The 17697-nt window shown below is 30.0% G+C and overlaps 1 protein-coding gene across 2 annotated transcripts; it reads left to right on the top strand.

Annotated features, from left to right (window-relative positions):
* Window positions 1–4615: 4615 nt before the first annotated feature.
* Window positions 4616–8345, top strand: LOC145311657 (uncharacterized). Of its 2 annotated transcripts, none has more exons than XM_080150611.1 (6): window positions 4616–4703; window positions 5000–5051; window positions 5317–5414; window positions 5947–6022; window positions 6304–6335; window positions 7999–8345. In XM_080150611.1, the coding sequence occupies exons 2-6, from the start codon at window positions 5007–5009 to the stop codon at window positions 8078–8080; spliced, it is 333 nt and encodes a 110-aa protein (XP_080006737.1). In that variant the 5' UTR covers window positions 4616–4703; window positions 5000–5006; the 3' UTR covers window positions 8081–8345. The 2 variants fall into 2 exon arrangements, with proteins under 2 accessions (XP_080006737.1, XP_080006738.1); XM_080150612.1 differs by having other exon boundaries at window positions 4619–4707.
* Window positions 8346–17697: the final 9352 nt, after the last annotated feature.

Here is a 17697-nt window from a genome sequence, read left to right as displayed (position 1 = left end):
ATAAATACACTTTAAATCTACTTGTACTTAATTCCATCCATGATTTTTGTGCTTCGCTACTTATGGATGTTGTCATCCTTGTTTTTTTCTTTTTAAAACTAAAATTAAAATAGTGGGGTCGACTAACACCCCCCCCCCAAAAAAAAAAAAAATTCCCCCCCCAATTTTTTTTAAAAATCTAAAATACGAAAAATTGGTTTGGTCAAACCTCTTGGGGCAAAGCCCCTAGAGGCTAGGGGCGAAGCCGCTAGTTATAAATAAAACAATATTTTTACACATTACTCTACAGGATTAAACATAGTTCACGCCAGGCTACAATTGAATCAAGACAAAAGTAAGTGCCGAGCTCTGGGACCTATGTATGGTGAAATTAGACATAAAACCATGATGATTCCATGTAAAACCAAAATATTTCAGCGGGATCTTTTTGAGAAAATTAGATTTGAAAATTTCAGGTTCAATTTTCACCCCCTAAGAGTTGCCGTATAATCATGACATGAAAAGCAAAAATTTTTTATTTAAAATTTGAACAACTTTGCTTTTATGAAGTCTTTCATAAAACCTCTCCATATATGATTTATATAAGGCTTAATTTCCGTGACCTTAGCAAAGCAACTAATAAAAATGGCCATTAATTAACTCCCTTCATTAGTGGTTTTATGAAGAACTTTATAAAAGCAAACTTGTTCAAAATTTTACATAAATAATCTTTGCTTTTCTTGTCATGATTATGCGGCAACTCTTAGGGGGTGAAAATTGAACCTGAAATTTTCAAATCTAATTTTCTCAAAAAGATCCCGCTGAAATATTTTTGTTTTACCTGGAATCATTATGGTGTTATGTCTAATTTCACCATACATAGGTCCCAGAGCTCGGCACTTACTTTTATCTTGATTCAATTGTAGCCTGGCGTGAGTTATTACCCAAAAATTAATGTAATAAATATATCGAGAATATTTACATTTCCTTTTACAGCGGTGTATTACTTATTAAAAGCGATTTTTTTCTATATTATTAGGATCGGTCCGTCCGTCCGTAACGGATATCTTTTTTCGTTAATTTAAGCATTTTAGAATTGTCCTGTCGATTTTAAACTTTGCATGGTGATTCCTTTAGCAGTTAGGTACGATTTAGAAAGCGTAGCAACTCTATAAATGTCAGTACGTCCATTTTAAACATGTTGATTTTTTTTATAACAACAAATTTTTATGAGATTTAATCATTCGATTGATCTGATTATTGGTATATTGATTCCTGGGACAACAAAGTATAATGTTATAAGCAAAGCAACTCTATAATCAAGTCCTAAACATGTAAGTATGTCCATAAACATTTTCCTGTATCAAGCAGTATTACATCAAATTTGTTTACAATTTTGCTTGACTCTTATATATTTTTAGTAGCGAAGCTACTCTATAATTCACTTTGTCCGTCCGTCCGTCAGTCAGTCAGTCAGTCCGTCCGTAACGCTATGGGGGAAATGGGATTTACTCAGCTCCTATAAATGATAGAATGCTGAAATTTTTTGACAACATTCCCATCATTAAGGAGCACAATTGACTATAAAACATCAATGGCTGTTGGACCGCTTTTTAGCAGGTTTTAGGCTATTTTTATATTTTTCACATTTTTCTCCATATCTTCAGTGTTTATGGTCCGATTTTCAAAATTTTTTCAGTTATAGATATCAAAATTAAATTTCCCGTCTTTTAAAGAAAACAATCATGACGGCCAGACTGCCTTTTTAGCAGGTTTTAGGCTGTTTTTTATATATTTAACATTTTTCTCCATATCTTCAGTGTTTATAGTCCGATTTTCAGAATTTTTCAGTTATAGATATCAAAATTAAATTTCCCGTCTTTTAAACAAAATAACCATGATGGCCAGACTGCCTTTTTGGCAGGTTTTTGGCTATTTTTATATATTTAACACTTTTTTCCATATCTTCAGTGTATATGGTCCGATTTTCCAAATTTTTTAAGTTAAGGATTTAAAAATTAATTTTTTGTCGTTTTAATAAAACAACCATGACGGCCAGACTGCCTTTTATCAGGTTTTTGGCTATTTTCATATGTTTTACATATTTCCCCATATCTTTGTTTATTTTGATGCAATTTTTAAACTTTTATGGGATCAGTATCAAAATAATTTTTCCCATTTTTATGAGCATCTTAAATATAATTTACTTTGACCATCGTCATCATGCAGAATAAAACAAGGTTTCATGTTTATTTTATCCAATAAATCTATTCTTGATTTTAGTAAAAGCCTTTTAAATCTACCTGTACGTATTCCCATTGCCGATTTTTTGTGCTTCGCTACTTATGGATGTTGTCATCCTTGTTATTTTGATTATTCAGTTCTGACACTATATAAGTGTTAATGTCCGTTTGTCCTACCGTTTTAGTGCTTCGCTTTTATGGATGTTGTCATCCTTGTATTACATTTATATGGAACAGTTTTAAATAGTTTGGACAACAATATACTAGATTAGTAAATAGTAAGTTAATTTTTCTATTTTGATTGAAATAATTTTTTTTTAATTTCAAATTCTGTTCATGTATTATCCATAATACAAAGTAGAATGATGTCTGTCCGTCTGTCCGTCCGTCGTCCGTCCGTCGTCCGTCCGTCTGAAGCTTAAGATCTCGGTAACCACTGAACGGATTGGATTCTACTCTTCAGGGTATATACCTATTGGTTCTGTGGTGGTTTTAAGCTATTTTCTTATTAAGCTACCCCCCCAAAAATGAAAATTCCCCCCCAAAAAAAAAAAAAAATTTCATATTTTTTCTAATTTTAATGTTTTTTATGTTTTTATATATTTTTATATATATATATTTTTATACTTTTTTATATTTTCTTTATATTTTGATTATTTTTCTTCTTTTTAAATTTCTTTTCTTCTTTTAAACTTTGCGAAGCCCCAAATAGGCTAATGGCAAAGAAAGTTTAAAAAACAATAAAAAAAAAGAAAAAATCCAAAGGTTTTAAATAATATAAATCAATATAAAAAGTTATGAAGAGTTATAAAATGTTATAAAGAGTTATAAAATCATATAAAGAGTTATAAAATGTTTTAAAATACAGAAAATATCTAAAAAAAAATTTAAACAAAATTTTTAAAATTCTCCACTGAACCTTTAGAAAAAAAGCCCCTAGAGGCTAGAGGCGAAGCTGTGTGTCTGTACCGAAGGATCTCGCTAACCGCTGAACCGATCGGGTTCTCCTTAACAGGGTAGCTTTTCACAAATCCCGGGAAGGTTTATAACTATTTTCTTGGGGGGTGGGACACACCCAACCCCCCCAAAAATGAAAAATACCCCCCCCCCAAAAAAAAAAATTAAATTTTTTAACTAAAATTAAAAATTATGGGAGGGGGAGGGGCACTCGCCCCCCCAAAAAAATCTTATAAAATATAAAATAAGACATTGGGTTATCAAATTCGACTACCCCCTCCTCAAGTGCCCCTAGAGGCCTCTAGGGGCGTAGCCGCTAGTATCATATATAAACTGAAGTGTTATTTACTTAAGTTGTCCTACATTTTTCAATGAGGAAATCCCAAATTTAAATGTAAATATTTAGGATTTCAGGGACGATCAGATAGCATAGACTATAATAGACATCTCATGTCAGCATACAAAAATTTCAACACAAAAAGAATGTATTCTATTAAAAGATGCCTTATCTAAATATTAAATTTATTGGTTTTGACCTTTAATTTAAGTCTAATTTACAAAACATGTTAATTGTAAAATTAAAAAATAGATTTATTTGTTAAATTTAATGTGAAAAAACAATAACAATAACAATGTCGAAACTAGGTATAAAAAATTGTATTGTAATTCATGGCTTTTGCAAAAAAAAATATCTTTTAAATTGTTCAATACATTGCATTGGTGTGTTATTAAATTAGTCGTTTTCAATTTAAAATTATTATATTTATTCTATCTACTTGTGTAAAATTATACGTCCGTCTATGTGTCCGTCTTAAGATCTCTGTAACCGCCGAACAACTCTATCTACTGTTCCTGTGGTGGTTTTTAGCTTTTATTTTGGGTCGTAGAACACCCCCAACATCCATAAAAAAAAAAATGTACTTTAAAAATATTTTAAATATAACAAAAATATATAAAGTTTCCAAAAATTTCTAACAATTTTTAAAAAATCTCCACTTAGGGAATTGCCCCTAGAGGCTAGGTGCGAAGACGCTAGTAATTTTACACAGTGTATTTTTTTTCAACGGAACGAAAGTATATAAGAATATAAACAATTTATGAATGTTGTCATTCTTGTATTATAAAAAGGTCATCTGAACTTATTTTTTATATTTATTCCTTTTATTATATGTTGTTATTGCTTTTGTTTTAAAGACCTACAAAATATTGAAATATGTTCTTTTTAAAACTTGCTAAATGCTAATGCTAAAGCGCAACAATAGAAGTCGCCTTTTAAAATGTAAATAAATTTCTTAGAGAATGTACGAGGATAAGCCTCAGGCCCAAAGCAGATGCTTGGCCTCCTTTGAAGCGAGATTTGGGGAGACATAAAAGTCGGAAGGCAAAGTCTTGAAAAAGGGGTTGGAAAAAGTAATCATATTGTATACATTTGTAAAGTTTGACTATAAATTGTTTGTGCATGACACACTTATTTTTAGTAATACAAAAGCCACTTCTTAAAACAGTTTGAGGGGAATAAAACGAGTAGGTAAACTTTTAATATGTTTTTTGCATCTTATTCATATGATTAAATATTTAAATATTTAAAAGATTAAGTGATACTTGTCCAAATTATTTGTATAATTCCTTATAATGAACAAAAAATATTATGTAAATTAATGTAAATGGATTGATAATTAAGTGAGATAGAATTTATACAATTGCATGTTGTAAATGTCTTCTATTCTTGCAAGCACCTTTGCCAGTCTTGTATGAAAAATGGTCTTTTTATTTCAGTCCTTAAAAGAATTTTATTAATATTTACCAATTTATTTTAAAAGAAGAGGTATGAAGTTGAAGGCAGATGTCGAGACAGAAACCAGAGTTTATCAGGTATGAATATTAAACAAATATTCTTAAAACAACCAAATTTTTAATTTTATATTTGCATTTTCTTCACTATCATATAAAGGGTTCCTCATGTAAAAATCAAAAACAAAATGGCAAAGCAAACTTATATTTAAAATTAAAGGGTATATAGATATCTCTTTAAATGTAAAAAAAAATAAATTATTAAGAAGTTTGTAACCCTAATATGAGATTCCTCATAGTTTTACTAAGCATAAATTTTCAGTTTTGATTTTTTAACATATTAAAGATTCCTGGTTCTCCAGCTCCAGAGGGTTCCAGACTATCATGGAATATCGTAGTTAACTTGGATGAAGAAACTATTACAAAGAAACCTGCGAGGGGAAGGTAATTTTAGCATTTTTTAGATAGGGGCGAAGCAACTAGTGTTAAAAGATGCAACAAGAAATTATTATTGTTATGTTTTACAACTTCTTAGGATCATAAAATTTATGACCTGTCTATCTTGTATCGGGTTATTGAAAACAAATTGTTTGGCTGAGACAAAAACAATTGATGCACTTAGTTGACAATTTTTCAATGTAAAAAGTTATTTGGTTGGATCGTGAAATTTTCATCGGGCCTTAATTAATCATGTATTTGTTTTCAAAGTCCTTATTTCATTACAAACTTTTTTTTGCATTATTGTAACTGTAAGTTATTCCAATTTATACAAATAAAGCATTATAAAAAACAAAACAGCCAAAACTGAACTTGTTTCTCCGTACATCGTTTCATGTTCTGAATAACATAAGGACTCAAGGAGTTAGATTCTAAACTAAAAATTTTAAATCTTTGACTAATTTATTTTTTATAACATAATAAGTTTTATCAATCGAAATTACTTATCCCAATATTGGTCATGTACTTGTATTTTTAGGCCCAGTGTAGTCATTATTGAAGGTAACCAAGAATTCTTTTGGGAAAAGCTGGACAAACTTGAAAGATCAAGAAGGGTAGGTTCATTTTATTCTTTCTTTCTGTCTGTCTACACTGTCTACACTTCTTTCATACTTTTTATTTTGTTATTTATATTTTACCTAAAGTACTCTGTGTCCTATATTGGTGAAAACGGACCCTGGATAGTTCAAATTGTGAATTTTTTCTTGAATTCCTTATAGAAATATGTGCAGCAATTTTTGTGGCCCACTTTATGCATTTTATTTTAACAGTCACCGATTTCAAAAACACTTTGTTTTTCTCTTTTCTTCTGTTGTATATTAAAAATATGTTTTAGGTTTCCAGAGAAGACAACTTCGTCATCTTTAGGTAAATACATATTAAAAACAAATTTATTTTGAAATGATAAACAATGTATCAGGATAGAATTTTAAATTTAATTTTTAAAAATTTAATTTTAATTCGTAAATCCTATTGTAAGCTAACTCAAAAGAAACTGCGTTTTCCGGTAATTTCAAACATATTATTATCTATAGGTCCATATTCCCGGTAAAAATCTGCATGGAAACTGATTAAAGTTTTTTTCTATCTTTTTATTAACTAAGAGCGCCTTTTAAAGCTTTTAAGAATTCAAAATACACTTTTTCGAATTACATTCTTCTGCTGACTTAAAAAGTTACTTTAGGGACCTAAAAGTAAAAATACATGTAAAATATTTTGTGTGTGTGTGTAGCCATAGTTTCTTAGTGTTTGGACCTAAGTAGTCATGGAGTAGGACGAGACACTTTTGTATGCTAGCACCAGGGCCATCTATCTATATTTTAGCATCTATATGTACTGGCAAAGCAGCACAAGTCCTCTAAAAACCAACAAATAAAAGTAGGATGGCGGTTCTTTAAAAAGAAACAGCGCTTGCAATTCTTTTCTTTACGTGCAAAATGCATGATTTTTAGAAAACTGTAGAGTAGGCTTGGATAAAAGATTTTTTTGGATTTCATATCTTTGGCCTTATATGTTTAAGTTGAAATATGCAGAATAGCTAAAAAACATGCACATTGCTAAAATATCGTTAAAACCGCCATGCTACAGTTATTTGTTGAATTTTAGAGGCCTGATGCAGCTTTCCCAATCATAACATTCCTTCCCTCATATATTTTCTTTCTTAATCCCTTTGATTTGATTGATTACAGCTTGACAGATCTGTTTTTTACTTTTTGTGCTAATTTCAAATCAATATATAACTAAGGTCATTTATAGTTACTTATTCTATTTTTAGGACTTGATTATTTATATAATTCGCTTAGAATATTGAACCATGTTGTCCTAGGAATCTCATTATTATAACAGAAATTTAACTTCGGGCATTTTTCTCTAACGTGCAGCATATCAGTGCCGCCACATTTTTAAAGATATTTTCTAAAATACCCAAAGTAAAACTATGGTATATTTTTGTAAAGAATATTGACCTAAAATGTGAAATATTTTTTTCTGCTCCATCTGTTTGTTTCTTAAAACCGTAAAACGAAGTTTTTTTCTATGTCAGTTGTAAGGATTTTTGTCTATAACTTAAGAATACAATAAATACTAAAACGACTATGTTCTTCACTTTAGAGAATCTTTACAAAAGTCCTGTACTTGGGCTATTGTATTTTAATATTTCAGCCGTAGTATTAGAAATTAAAATAAAACAAATTAACTCAAAGAAAATACAGAATTAAGTTGTTTATTCAAATGTCATTAATACGCCACATTTAAAATAAAATAAAATGGCAATGGAGTAAATCACATTTATTTGGAATGACGGACATGGAGTTGTAAAATAGCCATATAAAAAAATAATTATGTCTGTCCGTCTAAAAGTTGAGGATCTTGGTAACTGCTGAACCGATTGGACTCTTATCTTCAGAGAATATATTCACTGGAACTCAGTGGTTTTAAGCTAATTTCATTGGGTCGGGACACCAAACCCCTTAAAAAAAAACAATAAAAGGACTACCAAAATTTTAAAAGATTCATAATTATGTTCTTTTAGAAAAAAGGGCGAAAATGTTGAAGCCAGCCGTGTACAAATACCTGATGATGATGTGCAACGACTGGTTGAGCTCGGATTCTAACACGTCAAGAAACAAATTTTGGGCTGTCAAGAAGATTCTGTATATATTCAATAGTTATTAACATAATAATATTCAGTCAATACGTTTAATTTTCGATCAGAATTATTTCGTGTTATAAAGGTCTTACAAAATAAAACACTGCAACTGCCATGTCTTGAAGTCGTAAAAATATTATTTATTATTTTATTTATAACTAACCAAACCAAGAATGATTGTATATTATATTTATGTAATAAACACTAAGAAATTAAAAAATCTAAAAATATATTGCCTTTATTAAACTGAATTTACAAACTATCATCTGTATAAATTGTAAGAAGTAAAGGTTTTGATTTTCTGTTAAGTTTTCTATTTCAGAGTTACTAGGTAAATAAAAAGTCTGGGCAAGTTTTTTTTTCTATTTCCTTTTCAAGTGACGATCCTAGTGGAGGCTAGTGGACCGTGAATGCCAATAACGGCGCAACTGAGTACCATGCACAGCCTGGACTTCTCGACAAAAGTCGTGCAATCAAAGAGCGGGTTGCTATTGGGTGTTACCTTACTTAAAACCCTGGGCGATTGAGCGGGTTAAATTGCAATTCAAAAATTAAATTCATGTACCCAATAAAGTATTGTTGTTATTAATTTTAAAAGATCTCAGGACCTCACAAGAAGCTTCAACGTAAAGGAGAACCATATCATTATAGCGGTTAGCGAGATATGTTGCTGCATCCAAAAATCTTACTACTTTATATGATACTAGCGGCTGTGCCCCTAGCTTCTATGGTTTCGTTGGGGTCATGAAGGGCAGGAAAATAGCCTAAAATCATCCCAAGAAAAAAAAATTCTTAAAACCATCACAGGACCTATATGAAGCGTTCCTGATCTTAAGCTTCAGACAAAAATCCCTTACTACTTTATATAATAGGATAGCATAAAAACACCACAGGACCAGTAGGTACATTTCCTGAAGAGAACAATCCGATCAGTTCAGTGGTTACCGAGATCTTAAGCTTCAGACGGAAGGACGGACAGACAGACAGACGGACAGACATCAAGCTACTTTGTATTATAGATGATAATCTGAATGCGTCAATGATGCATTTAATAAAATATGTATTTATACTAGCGGCTTCGCCCCTAGCCTAATCGACCTTGTACTTCTAGCAGGGGCATCCAAGCTTTTTTATTTGGGGGGGAGGGTAAAATGGCACGCGAAGCGCCCTGCAAAATTTTTTTTATCCCTCCAAAAAAATTTTACCATGGGGGTAACATTTGCTTGAGGGGAGGGTAGGGTTATTATAAAGATATCAAAATTAAATTTCCCGTCTTTAAAGAAAAAATACTTGTCAGTCACACTGCCTTTCAGCAGGTTTTTGGCTATTTTTATATTTTCCCCATGTCTTTTTTTTGTTTTGGATTAAACTATTTATGAAATTTATTCCGGGAAAAAAAACAAGTTCTCTTTCATGCCAATAAACAAGAAGAGATATGCTGTTACAAAAATTAATAAAGAACAAACCACTGTAAAGTAAACTTTCTTATTAAATTCTGAATACTTTTTCATTCAACATTGAAGGATGTTGTAAGTGAAGGTTGTCTAGTGTTATTCTCTCTCTCTCTCTCTCTCTCTCTCTCTCTCTTTCTTTCTAAACAAAAATCTTATTCGCTAAATTTTACTACAACCCCCCCCCCCCCCCTCAACTCTGTCTCTCTCTCTACCATCAACTTCTTTTTTTAAATTCCCTTTTCTACTGTCGCTCTCTTTCTCTTTATTACTTTTTGCTATTACTCTGTCTTAACCTAAGTGCATCGACAAAGAAATATGAATCAGTATATTGAAGCTACTGGATATCTGAAGTCTCTAATTTGTTACAAATTTATAAAAAAAATGGCTCTCAGAGGATTTTCCTCTTTTGAGACGATGTTTCGTCATCAAATGGTTAAAAAGAAACCAGGTTGAAAAGTTCAAAAAAATATATTTGATTTGATAAATAAAATTAATTATTTACAGTATTAATTTATAGCAAAATTCTAAATTGTCCTAAAATTCGTATTTACCTAAATTGTGCTTAAATTAACCCAACATTACAATTTTTAAAATTTATATTCATTTATAGATGGCATTCTTACCGGTAAATTTAGATATATGTTCCTATAGTTGAAGATATTTTAATTACTCGAAGAGATGTTATTTTAATATCCTGTTTTTAGAAATCAAAAGATTTTTAATTTTTAATAAAAATAAAAAGATATCCAAATCCTCAACTGTATAAACAATATACAAGCTTGTAACTTAAAGTGTATAACATATGTATAAGAAAATTGGATCCAATTAATCATAACAAGTCTTTTTTATGTACCGTATTTGTTGCTTTATTTTTACATTTCATTCTACAGTTAAGAGGCTGAAATCATTTTATTTAAGTAGAAATATAATCTATGATTAAAGTTTTGTGCCTGTAATAAAAGTAATGTATGATTCCTTCCATTTTTCCTTCTCTTGAGAATAAAGACGAAACTTGGATGGTACTCTTACGCTACTGCAAGTGTAAAGTTTCTAAGTCGTCTTAACTTTTAGACAATCCTACTTATAGAGTAACAGGCCAGTAATAGCGGTTAGTAATTAACAGGATGCAATTCATAGCTTTATTTCATAAAGTGCATTTAACTGGATAAACAGCATCTTAAATAAAAATTACAAGATTAGTCAATTTTAAATCATAGGTTAAAAAAATATAACGAAAAAAATATCAGTATTCTTTTAGGTAATAAACTTAATATTCACATTAATTCAATATGATAAAACAAAGTTCTACTAATATGTGCTAACAATATTTTTAGCAATACAAAAAGTATATTTACATCAAAAAGAACAAATTAAATTATTCTCTTTCTGTTATACCACATTTGGACATGCTTTATATCCAATAAATTTGATTAGTGAGGGTGAAAAAGTATTTCACACGTAACTTCTTTTAAATTACCCAGGATATTAATTTTAGTGGCTCATTTCGGGAATTTGAGATAAAATCGACTAAAATTTTAAGAGGTCTTTCGATGTTCAATTTTGTAAAATTTTAATTAAAGAGACTATCAACGAACCAGAGCAAGTGATTCTAAGCATCTAAGCATTGACCCATAGTATTTTTTTAGTGAATATACTATGTTTATGTTTAATATTTGTTTTATCAACGAAAAAGTTAGGTTTCACCATGGTTTTATATGAAAAAAACTTTGAAATGTAAAGCAATATCATCAAATGCTTTGTTGAGTTCAACGGACAAAATAAAATAACACTGCAGAAAGGCATCAAATGTTGTAAGTTGCAAGTACATTAATTAAACTGTTTACAAGTTACCAACCCTTTTTCTAAATAAACATTAATCACAGTGATATACTTTTGTGTCAAAGCTTTTAAACAACAGTTTAAACTCATAAAACCATGGTGAAAAATAATTTTTTAGTCGAAAAAGCAAATATTAAACATAAACCTAGTTTATTCACTAAAAAAATACTATGGGTCAATGCTGGAAGATGATTAGAATCATTTGCTCTTATTCGTGGATAGTCCTCTGTTACTGATTCCTGTAAAATAATTCCTTAAACAGAAAACCTAATGCTGTTTTACTGAAATTTTTTGACCCAAAATTCACTAAAATTAGTCTGATAAAGACTAAAATTTTAGAAAAATATTTTTTAATTTTTGTTATGAAGATCCATAAATTATATACATAAAGGGTACATCTGGCACCTCTGATATAATTCTGATTTGAAGAATACCCAGATAGACCAAAGCTGGGTAGTTTGAAAAAAAAATTAAGGGGTAAAAACCCTTCCTGAAATCTTTTGTGTAGGGTAAATTCCCCCCCCCCCATACACTGTTGGGGGGGTATTTACCCCCCCTGAAAAAAATTACCTCCAAGGTAAAATATTTTTTGGGGGAGTAATTTAATAATGTAAAAAAAGTACCTACCTAATAATAAAGTACTATAAAATATTTAGTAGCATCTCATTCCTATACATGAAAACACAATAATTAACTCAAAAGTCTTGCTAACTGATGAACCAATATGATTCTCCTTTAAAGTGCAGTTTCAAATAAGGTAAGGATTTTAACTAGTTTAAGGGAGGATACCACCACCCTGGCAGCATGCCAAGATAAATTGCCCCTAGGAAAAAAGATTTGATATTTTGATAACTACTGCAATGTTTGATTGGTCTATTTTATGGAAGCTAGACAATTAATTTTGATTTAAACCTTTTTTTTTAATAATTGGGAAAATGTTACTTCTTTGAATAGACACACCCAGTGCATTGTTTGATTTAAGGGCCTTTTAGTCTTTTGATTTTGGGCGGTGGTAAAAAATCTTAGTGTAAGTATTAAATTGCACGAAGTGCCCCAGAATTTTTTTTGTGGGGGGTTATTAACCCCTTCCAAGGTAGGGACAAATTTTTGGGGTTGCCTAGGACGCCCCAAATTCGTTTGGTGTGTGGGGGGGGGGGTGGGGGGGTAATCACCACTTTACCCCCACCTTGGACGTCCTTTATTGCAGTTTCAACTCTCTTGAAAGTGGCTGGTACATTACAAAAACCGTAACAGTCTGATGATATCATTACCAAGAAAGGGTAAAATGGAATCATACATTATGTTTTTAGAGGGTCAAAACCGAAATCATAGATTATATTTCTGCTTTTATAAAAGTGGATCCAACCTCCTAACTATACTACTTGTAGCAGAATGTAAATCTTACATATGTTTTTAGAAACATAATTTTTATGTGACAAAACTCTAGAATTTTTACAGTAATGTAACCCCTATTCTTAGTCAGAATAGTGTGATAATCCTCCTAATCCCAAATTGAATGTTTAAACTGTTTTTAACCTATTTTTGAAAGGTTTATCAAAAAATACTGTGACACTAGTAGAATCATACTGCAGAGCTAAAAATCAAATAAGCTCCCAAATAACTTTTTTTAATTAAAATGAAAAAAAAGAAAACTATACACATAAAAGATACATGCTTTTAAAAAATATTTTTAAAAAATAGGTTGAAATAATCTTAATTTATAGCATATTTGTATATGTGACAAAAATAAATTTGTTGTAATGCAGAATACATTTATTTTTGTGTTACATATTTAACCTTTTACAGCCAATTTTTATGTGTTTTTAAATTTGTAATAGATCTTAAACATGTTTATGTTAATTCATTAATATATTGTAAAGAATTGTTTTTTCAATATATTTTGACAGATGAAATCCAAAGACTTAATTTTACTCTGTACTAGAAGCATATGATTTATGAAGCAAAACACTATAAAATTTTACTCCAAAATTAAAAAAACCTTATGATCTGTAAAAACTTTCTCAATCAATAGTAAAAATAAACTTTAAAATCCCCAAAAAGATATTTGGGGGCATTTTTATTTTTAGCTCTGCAGTATGCTTCTACTGGTGTCATAGTATATATATTTAAATACCTTTTAAGGTTTAAAACAGTTAAAAAGTTATTATTTTTAAAATTTGAAGGAATTAGTGAACGAAATAAAAAATTAAGTTCATAATGTTTGGTGTTGGTTGATGTTAGTAAATCTCTACGTTTACTACAAACTTCATATTTATATTACTTTTCACAATGACCTTGAAAAATGAATATGTAACAGTAAGGGAGTTGAATCCATTTTCATAGAAGCAAAAATATAATCTATGATTACGGTTTTGACCCTCTAAAAACGTAATCTACCATTCTTCTTTCCCCTCTCTTGGTGATGATATCATCAACGCTGATATGATTTTTGTAATCTACTATTCCAATTTTGCCACTCTTGGTGATGATATCATCAATGCTGTTACGATTTTTGAAATGTACCATTCCACTTTCAAGAGAGGCAAAACTGGAATAGTGGTTTACACTTTTAACATCGACATATTTGAAATCATACATACTATTTTTCAGGGATAAGGGATGGGAAACATAAGAAAATATTATTCCAGGCCTATTTTCCAACTAGGCCTAAAAAACTAGTTTCGGGATGACGCAGTAGTTAGATTTGAAAACTATGAACACTGATGATATAGCTATTATATGAATGCAAAGAAAAAAAGTATAGAATAGAATTCAGGTAGTTGACTCCACCTATCATAAAATATAATAAAAACTTTTCAAAGAACCAATATGTTAGTGGCTTTAAGTAGAATCCCGTTAAAATGGTCATTACTTCGCCAACCCCCCCCCCCCCCCGTTTAAAAAAAAGTTTTTTTTGAGATGGTTAAATCTGATTTATTTTCAAACATTTTAAGGGGGGATCTACTTCACCCCAAAATTTGTATATAGAAATAAACACCGCTTTAGCCCCCCAGCTTTAATAAATAAATTAAGTAGAATTGAATAAGTACATGGGTAACATTCTATCAACTAATTGTTCCATAGCATACATATAAATTAAGAATTTTTTAAAAAATTTATTTTACGTTAAAAATTAACAGAAAAGTTCAATTAAGTGTGCAATAATTTTTACCAAAATTAATGAAAATTTTTTTTTAACAACTGTACACTTGTATTTACATATTGAACTAGTTTTGTATTTGTAACCATTTAGGTGGGTTATCAATTCCACATGAAATATAACTTTTAAATTGTCTAAAGACATGAGTTTTTCACATTGTTCTAAAGTATAAAATGTTGAATCCTACTCAGTCTTCCAAAAACGATCTCTCAATTTATGTTTTGCTATATGGACATTTATTAATGTGTAGATTTAATGATAAGTTGATGTGATTAAACGTCATATATATTGTTGTCATTCTGATAGCAGAAAATTTCCATTGTTGTCATTCTAATAGCAGAAATTTATGTTTGCTTGAATTAATTTAGCCAATAATGAACTGGCGGATGCATTTGTTATTAATTAATTGGATCATGGAAAGAAAACAAAGTCATTCCTAATTAGGACAGAAGTCACTGGAAATTGGTCTAAGGAAGGCTACTTATGTCCTTCATCTAACAAAATCTAACTTAAGGGAGGTGACTTATGTCCTTTGTCTGACAAATTCTTACATTAGGAAGGCTGCTTATGTCCTTCAAGTTGCAAAACTTAGCTTTTCTGTCCTTCACATAGCAAAACCTCACAAAACATAGCATTTCTGTCATTCACATAGCAAATTCTTGCAAAACATAGCAAATTCTTGCAAAACATAGCATTTATGTCCTTCACATAGCAAATTCTTGCAAAACATAGCAAATTCTTGCAAAACATAGCATTTATGTCCTTCACATAGCAAATTCTTGCAAAACATAGCAAATTCTTGCAAAACATAGCATTTATGTCCTTCACATAGCAAATTCTTGCAAAACATAGTAAATTCTTGCAAAACATAGCATTTATGTCCTTCACATAGCAAATTCTTGCAAAACATAGCAAATTCTTGGAAAACTTAGCATTTATGTCCTTCACATAGCAAATTCTTGCAAAACATAGCAAATTCTTGGAAAACTTAGCATTTCTGTCCTTAACATAGCATATTGGTCCTTCACATAGCAAAATCTCACAAAACATAGGTTTTTCTGACCTTTTTCTACCAGGAGATCAGAACTAAATCAGAACACACATAACAAGAGTTTTTACATAATACATTAAGATTATCAATTATGCATTCAACTCTGCATAAATTATGATAATTCATTATTATTACCCCTCCCCTCCCCTATTTAAAATTTACCCCTGCATAAATTATGATAATTTATGCTGAGTTAAATGTTCTGTTTGAACTTCTATCTAACAGGATATGAGAACTTAATCAGAACACACTATTTATAATTAAAATAATTTTATGTAAAATTAAAATAATAACTAGAATATAACATTACTATTATGTTAATTTAAATAAGGAAATCAATCTTTATGAATACGCTGATATATAAACATAAATGCAATATTCCAGTTTCGCCTCTATTGAAAGTGGAATGGTACATTACAAAAATCGTATAAGCGTTGATGATATCATCACCAAGAGAGGGGAAGTGGAATGGTAGATTACGTTTTTTAGAGGGTCAAAACCGTAATAATAGATTATATTTCTGCTTCATAAAAATGGATTCAACTCCCTAACTGTGTAATGATTTTAAGCTTAAACTATGTTTTTTATGATGGTGCGTGAACTATTTACATTTTCATATTTTATGTTTGATTGTCTCCATGTCTGGCAACGTTATAGCTGTCCGATTAGTTAAACTTAATCTTCAATCATATTAATACATTGTATAATTGTAAAGAAATCAAATAATGCAGGATAACCGATCAAAGGCGTGCTAAATGTAGGGAGTGGGGACAAAACACCTAATTTAAAAATGCCTAATTAAAAAAACCTAATTTTAGAAATAGCTAATGTTAAAAACACCTAATATAAAAACACTATAATTTAAAAACACCTAATTTTTAAATGCCTAATTTAAAAATAACTAATTTCAAAAATGTCTAATTTCAAAAACGCCTAATTTAAAAATACCTAACTTTAGATTATCAAATTTATTTACTGAAATACCTAAAATATATAATTTCACAAATCCAATTGGTAAATTAGCAAAAGTAACATCCCCCAAAATTTCTTAAGTTTTTCTTTGTAAAAAAAACAATTTATGAGGGTTGATTGACTCTCTTCCCTCAAAAAATAATCAATTTAAATGGTGTCATTAATAGGAGCGATTTCTCTTGGTAGGGTGGTGCCCTCCCCAAAAATAGTTATAAAGCTTTCCAGAACCTATGAGAAGCTACATTGTAAGGAAAACCATATTGGTTCATCGGTTAGAAAGATCCTTAAATACAGACAGACAGAGATCATATTACTTTTTTATAAGGAAAATCACAACATTTAAAATTTGCTTAAAATTAGGTATTTTTTTATTAGGTATTTTAAAATTAATTATTTTTAGTTAGGTATTTATAAAATTAGGCATTTTTAAAATTAGGTGTTTTGTCATATTAGGCATTTTTAAAGTTAGATATTTTTAGAATAGGCATTTTTAAATTAGGTATTTATAAATTAGGTGTTTTGTCACATGTGACATTTATCAAATTAGGGATTTTTAAATTAGGTATTTTTAAATTAGGTGTTTTATCCCCACTCCAAATGCAGTAGAAGCTCTTTGAATGTGTAAAAACAGGATTAGACGAGCCAAAAACCGTAGCCTTAAATCCTCGAGCAATCTTAATTCTTCTGTATATTCTACATGTATACCTAATAATGTATAGTATGATATTATTTCCTACATGTTTTATTATTCAAAGCGAAGCTTTTCTATAATTAGGGTCGGTCCGTCCGTCCGTCACAGAGAGTTAGCTCTTTTAATAGGTTAGAATTATCCTATCGATTCCAAACTTTGCAAACTATAGTAGTTAGGTACAATTAGGAAAGCGTAGCAACTCTATAAACAATACCAGAATGTCCGTACGTCCATTTTAAACATGTCGATTTTTACCTTTTTTGACAACAAATTTTTGTATGTTAAAATTATCCGATTCTTCTGATTTTTTTAAAAACTGATTCCTATTACAACAAGGTACAATGTTATAAGCGAAGCATCTCTATAAACAAGTCCCAAAAATGTAAGTATGTCCTTAAACAGTATCATCTATTTA

This window comes from Acartia tonsa, chromosome 2 (genome assembly GCF_053477335.1).
Source record: "Acartia tonsa isolate MP-2025a chromosome 2, ASM5347733v1, whole genome shotgun sequence".
NCBI classification, from domain to species: domain Eukaryota; kingdom Metazoa; phylum Arthropoda; class Copepoda; order Calanoida; family Acartiidae; genus Acartia; species Acartia tonsa.
This window is presented reverse-complemented; position numbering and strand designations above follow the sequence as displayed.